General features: G+C 59.7%; 1 protein-coding gene across 1 annotated transcript; it reads left to right on the top strand.

The window, feature by feature from the left end:
- The first annotated feature begins 1,068 nt into the window (after window positions 1–1,068).
- Window positions 1,069–5,104, top strand: LIF (LIF interleukin 6 family cytokine). The gene is made up of 3 exons (XM_008710643.2): window positions 1,069–1,264; window positions 1,706–1,884; window positions 2,587–5,104. Exons 1-3 carry the CDS (start codon window positions 1,069–1,071, stop codon window positions 2,995–2,997), a joined length of 786 nt encoding a protein of 261 aa, XP_008708865.1. The 3' UTR covers window positions 2,998–5,104.
- Window positions 5,105–6,386: the final 1,282 nt, after the last annotated feature.

The raw sequence follows: 6,386 nt of genomic DNA, 5'->3' as shown, positions 1-6,386 counted from the left end.
GCGGGACACCGACTCGCCGCAGACACACGGACACTTGGGGCACCCGTGCAGCCGGCCCGGGCCGCCGGAGGCGCTGGGTGGCGGCCGGGAGCGAGCGCAGGCACATGGTCCCGGCACCGCGTGCCCAGCCCGTCCGGGGGCCAGCAGGTTGGCGGGCAAGGGAGGGGGCTGCCGCAGCCTTCCTCCTGCTCCTCCTCCTCGCTCCTGCCACTCTCCCGTCTGCTCTTCCCGCTCTGCTTTCTCCCGATTCACCCTCCCTCTTTCTTTCTTTCTTTCTGTCTTTCCGCTTTCTCTTTTCCAACCGCGTCCCGGGCTGCTCCCAGGGAGGGGCACCGGCCTCCGAGCAGCTTGCAAACTCCGGCCGGGACGGAAGCAGGTGCCGCCTCCATCTGCTAGTGCCTGGAAAGCTGTGGTCTTTGCTAGGTGAGCCGGCGGTGTGGGGGGCCCCCAACCATCCCGGGATCTCAGCGCTGCCTGGGGATGCTGGGAGGAACAGGGGATCCAGGAGAAGTGAACTTGAGGCTGCCACTGTCCCATCGGGGGAGATCCCAGCGCTCCAGCGCCCCCCTTCACCCCAGCCTCACCGGTTCTCCAGCCTCACTGGTCTGCTGCCCCTAGCTCCCGCTGCTGGGCTACTGGGAGAGGCCCCTCCGAGGAAACCCGAGAGAGTAAAGCTGGGAAGCAGGCACCCTGGGGGAGGGGCAACCCAGGACAGGCCCGGACAGCTCCCAGCTCTCCTGTCACCTTTCACTTTCCTTCCTCCCCCGCCCACCTGGCTGCCTGCGACCTTTTCCCTTTTCTCTTTTCTGGTTGCACCATTTCCTCTCCCTCCGCAAGGCTCTGAGGGCCTGCGGGCCCCCAGGATTCTGCTAGTCCTAACCCAGCGCCTGGGGCAAGTAGTAGACAAGAGGGGGATGGCAGGGAGGCAGGAGCTGTGCAGGGCTGGGGGGGACAGGAAGTTCTGAATGGTGATTTGGGGTTGGAGAGGGGGCAGAACTGCAAAACTGGGGTGGAGTTGAGGGTCCTAAATAGGAGAGTGGCCACATTTGGAAAAGAGCTATAGAAGAGATGGGGGAGGGTGGCAGAATTTTTGGAGACAAACGGCCCAGGGAGCCAGAATCAAGTGACAGGTTTGAGAGGGAGAAGAGTGTCAGCAGAAGGTCCCCTCACCCCGGGTTCCCATGGGAGCCCGATCTGGGAGCTACGGCCTGCAATGGGCCAGTGAGCATGAAGAAATGCACAGGAATCCGGACCATCCTGCAAGGTGGGAAGATAGGGGCCTCTCTGTCCCTTGAGACCCGCTGGGCCTGGGGCGCGGTGCCTTCCAGCCAGAGTGGCAGGAGGCCCCAGGGGCTTTTGCCTTCCTGAGGGAAAGGGCTGGATGGCTCGTGTCACCCTGAACCCAGCTCCCAGCTGGTGGGAATAGCTCGTGTCCTAGCCCCTTCCTCCTTTCAGGAGAGAGAAGGAAAAAACAAGAAGGTGGAGAGAAGCAGAGATAGAGATCTGGAGAGAGGGAAGCAGAGAGAACCAGACGCAGTGAGAGGATGAAAAGTAGAAGCAGCGGGGGGCGGGGGGGGGCGGGGGACAGAGCTGGAGGTGGAGCTGGGGCATTGGCGTCCCTGGGGAGATGAGCCGCATCTTCTAACCCAGCCCCCTTGCCCACCTGCAACCCCCCTGCTCATGGCTCCTTCCTGCCTATTCCCAGGAGTTGTGCCCCTGCTGCTGGTTCTGCACTGGAAACACGGGGCGGGGAGCCCCCTTCCTATCACCCCTGTCAACGCCACCTGCGCCACACGCCACCCATGTCACAGCAACCTCATGAACCAGATCAGGAACCAACTGGCACAGCTCAATGGCAGTGCCAATGCTCTCTTTATTCTCTATGTAAGTCCCCGGTCCAGGTCCTGAGGAAGGCGGGAGGGAGCGGGGTGGGGGGCGGGGGGAGGGAGGGTTGCTACACAGACCAAGGCTGGCGGGGCTGGCCTGGGAAGAGAGCATTTTGGAGCTGGCAGGAGAGAATGGGGAAAGGGCTTGGTGCAGCCACGCCCAGACTCCCACAGCTTCCAAGCCCCCACCCCTCCCCCAGGCCAGGCTCAGACTGGAAGCCACGTTTCCAAGGTGCCAGTGAGATCGGGGGCAGAGCTGGGGGGCAAATCGGGAGGCTGGGCGCCGCTGCTCCACGTGGAGCAGGAGGCCAATGAGACATGAGAGGAAGTAGGGTGGCTGGGGAGATGCTGTTGGGAGACAAAGTGGGCTGTGGGCGTCTGGGGTGCAAAGCCGCCCAGGAGGAAGGTGCGGACGGCGGGTGAAAGGGCAAGTGTGTGTGGCATACCCGCAGGAGGGGAGACATGGTGTTTTGCTTTCGGTCCCCGTACACTCCTGCTGAGGGTGATGCTAATGCCTTGATTCTGTACCACGGTGTTCGCACCGTCATGACTTCGGGCTCTGGGGACAGTCCTGCCATGCTGAGAGGTCGAGGAGCTGGGTCTCTGTGCCAGAGCCGGGAAACGGAGCCCCAAGAGCCTGGGCCTGGAGCCCTCGACCCTGACCCCCGCGTCACCTCCCCTCTCCCTCTCTGCTCCGCAGTACACAGCCCAGGGGGAGCCGTTCCCCAACAACCTGGACAAGCTGTGCGGCCCCAACGTGACGGACTTCCCGCCGTTCCACGCCAACGGCACGGAGAGGACGCGGCTCATGGATCTCTACCGCATCATCGCGTACCTTGGCGCCTCCCTGGGCAACATCACCCGCGACCAGAAGGTCCTCAATCCCAACGCCCTCAGCCTCCACAGCAAGCTGAACGCCACTGCGGACATCATGCGGGGCCTCCTCAGCAACGTGCTCTGCCGCCTGTGTAACAAGTACCACGTGGCCCACGTGGACGTGGCCTACGGCCCCGACACCTCGGGCAAGGACGTCTTCCAGAAGAAGAAGTTGGGCTGTCAGCTCCTGGGGAAGTATAAGCAGGTCATCGCCGTGGTGGCGCAGGCCTTCTAGACAGGACGTCTTGAAGCCTGCTGTGAGTGACCTGAGATCTTAGGCTCAGGCGGCTCTGAAACTGTGGCCAGGGCCCAGAGCATCCCCGGACCCAAGTGGGGGCTGCTGGCAGACCCCAAGGGGGTCCTGGCCAGTCCACTCCCCTCTAGGGTGGGCTGTGATAAAGCCGAGCAGAATCAAAACTCCCGTAGGCAGGGCCTGTCTACAGCGCCAATTAGAAGAAGAACCCCTTCCTCTGGGAGACTGCGGCCGGGCACCAGGGTGTCGGGCTGGGGAGGGGATTGTGGGCTGGACCTCTGTCCCCACTTGGCCCCTCGGCCAGGGCCTTTGTGAGAAAACTGCACAGGTCATCCTTGGCGACTCTGACCATGGGGCCAGACGGCAGGGGTCAGGGGAATCGCTCAGCCCCGCAGAATGACCACCATCGGTGCCTTCACTGACCCTTATGTAGGCTCTGGAAGGTTTGACTGGGCTCAGGCAGGCCAGAGGAGCTGGGATCCGGAGGACTCCTTGGCCCTTGCAAGAATAGCGAGTGGAAGTTAGAGAGGGGAGTTCTGGTTTGAGATGTTCCTTCTCTTGAGTGTGATTGGAGAGCTCAGGCCTAGAGACTGGACTGTGAAGCAGAAAGTTCCAGAATGAGTTCACTGGCATTCAGGCTCCTAGGGAGGCCGAGAGGCCACCTTCAGGCCTGGGAAGTTAGAGAGGTCCTGAAAGCCTTGGTAGGCTCTCCTTCTTCCCTGCAATCTTTCCTGAAGCCTGGGATGGCCAGAGTCTGGTGGCTGGACCTGGAGGTGGGGTTTGGGGAGGTGGGCAGGTGGCAAAGTCAGGTGAAGAGGTTCCGAGAGGACCCAGAGTCTTCCTTCTGGGCTGGGGTCTATAAAGGACGGGAAGGGATAGGAAAGACTGGGTAGTTCAGAGTGGCAGCTCACATCCGGGGCCCATGGAGGCCTTGTGAGGTCACACAAAGGTACTTGATGGGGACTAGAGGCCATCTCTGGTTCCTAGAGCAAGGGGACAGCAGAACCTGAGGTCAGGGTCTCAGAGAAGCCCGAGAGCCAAGAGTGCTGCGTGTCTGACCCAGCATGATTGTCTATTTATTATGATGCCCTATTTATATTAACTTATTGGTGCTTTAAATGGCAAAGTTAGTTCCCCTTTCCCTGCTTCCTCCTCAACAGAATAATAGGATGGCTCATATGGGAGCCAGGGCCAAGCCTTAGCAGGCACTGGTCCAGAAGTCAAAGATGTTACAAGTGGAATCAGCCTTACGGGTGAAGCTCAGAGAAGGGTCAGGATCTGAGAGAACTGGTCACCCTGGGTGGGGGGGCAGGGGACCCAGATCCATACCCCATCCCAACCGTGGCCTGATTTGGGGGTATTGGGATCCTGGTTTCATGGCAGGCTGGGCCGGCTTGTGGAGTGGCCGGGGGCCTTCTCCCAGGGCCACCATCTTGCTTGGCTCCAGCGGGGGTCGCTCAACACTGTGTTTTCTGGCAGCCCTTGGAATTGTGCTGTGAGGGGCAACATTCACGGTTGAAAGGGTGCCTGGGAGCATTGGGTAAGGCAGTCCTGGTGGCCCGCTCTGCTGCTGTTTCCTTGTTCCCATGCTGTCTGTCTCTAGACTGGCAGTGGAGGGGCTCTGGAGCAGTCCTGACCCAGCACCCAGCATGCTTGCACACAGTGGGGAAGCTCCTGCTCGGGTGGCCCAAACACCCACAAAGGGCCAGAGGGCCTGGCTGGACCTCTGTGAAGCTGGGGCAGTGCAGGGAGGAGCTCCTTGCTGTGGAGAGGAGGATAGGGAGGCCCTGGGCCCACGACCAGGAAGCTGTGGTCCCTCCTGCCCCACCTCCCCCCACGCCCCCACCCATGTCTGGGCTCCCAGGCAGGGAACCCGATCCTTTCCTTTGTGCTGGGGCCAGGCTAGTGGAGAAACGCCCTCCAGTCTGGGAGCAAGGGAGGGGGTGAGGAGCTGGGGCAGCTGCTAAGAGCAACATTCTGGCTTCTTCTCAAACCCTGAGCGGTGGCGGTCCTAGCGGTTCAGCCAATGTGATTATGGTACTTTGCACTCACTTTGCACCTCTCTGTCTTCCCTGAGCACTTTACCCGCACACACCACACCGGGTGGCAGGTGGGCAGGGAGCAGGCAGGGGCGGCGGGGGGAGGGGGGGAGGGCAAGGTTGTTTTGTGGCCGGTGACACGGGAGACCATGACAGCCACAGGTTTTCTGAGGCTGTCTTAATCTGGGTCACACTCACCCTCATCCAGGGTCTTAGCCTGCTGTCCCCTCCCTGCACTCTGCTCCTTTGGTGACCATGGCTCAGAAGGCTTGGGGCCATCTGGGTGTGCAATCATCCCAGCCCCTCGCCTACGCTGACTCCCGTGCCGAGCCCACCTGGGCAACCTCTGAGGCTCAGGGACCAAGGGAATCTCTTCCCCTGGGCCCAACACCGCCCCTCTGCCTCGCTCCCCCTGCTTCTGCCCTCCCCACCCCCCATCTCCTACTCTGCTCCTCAGCCCCCATCCTTAGCACTCTTTCTAGAACTAATGCAGCAGACAATTTTGCACAGCCTCCCGGAATTACGGAGGCTTTGTGTGGAAAAAGCTTTGCAGGGCAGGAAGCTGTCCCTTTCCTCATTTTTCATCTGCTGGTATTGACCCACACCTGCATCCTGGGTCAAGAGGAGGAGGAAGGAGAGGCTGTCAGCAGAAGAGCGGGTAGGACAGGCATTTTGCAATTTATGGAGAAAGGAATATTGGGAACTTTTATTTATTTAAAAACGTTTTAAACAACAACAAAAAAATCACCGCCAGTTTATTTGTCTCTCCTCTCCCCTCTCCTTGCCCCCTCCTTGGGGCCGCCCCCTGCCCCCCTTCCAGAAGCAGCCCAGCCCCACCTTTTGCTGGTTTTCCAGAACAGACAAGAGCATGTGGGGTTGGAGGCCAGAATCAAGTGAGAGTTTCCCTTCAGATGGTACAGATGTCCTTGCTTTCGGCTCACCCCCACCCTTGCGCCTCCATCCCGGTACCTGGGCGTCTCTCCCATCCACACTGCTAGCTCCGTCTGTCCCTCTGTGTTTCCCTCCTTCCTTTCTACTGGATAGGACTTGGCCTTGAGGGACAAATTCCTCTTTGATGAATGTACCCTGTGGGAATGTTTCATACTGACAGATTATTTTTATTTATTCAATGTCATATTTAAAATATTTATTTTTTTATACTGAAGGAATACTTTTTTTTTAAGAAAAAAGAGAAATTAATAAAGAATCTGACCTTGGCAAAGCTCTCCAGACTGTATTGATGTGGGGAGACAGGGCTGGAGGGGCTGGGACTGTCTCTGCCTTGGACACCCAATCAAGGGGAGTTCTGCTAGACAATGGGCGGGGGGGGGG

The sequence above is a fragment of the Ursus maritimus genome, unplaced genomic scaffold, assembly GCF_017311325.1.
Source record: "Ursus maritimus isolate PB19 unplaced genomic scaffold, ASM1731132v1 scaffold_33, whole genome shotgun sequence".
NCBI classification, from domain to species: domain Eukaryota; kingdom Metazoa; phylum Chordata; class Mammalia; order Carnivora; family Ursidae; genus Ursus; species Ursus maritimus.
This window is presented reverse-complemented; position numbering and strand designations above follow the sequence as displayed.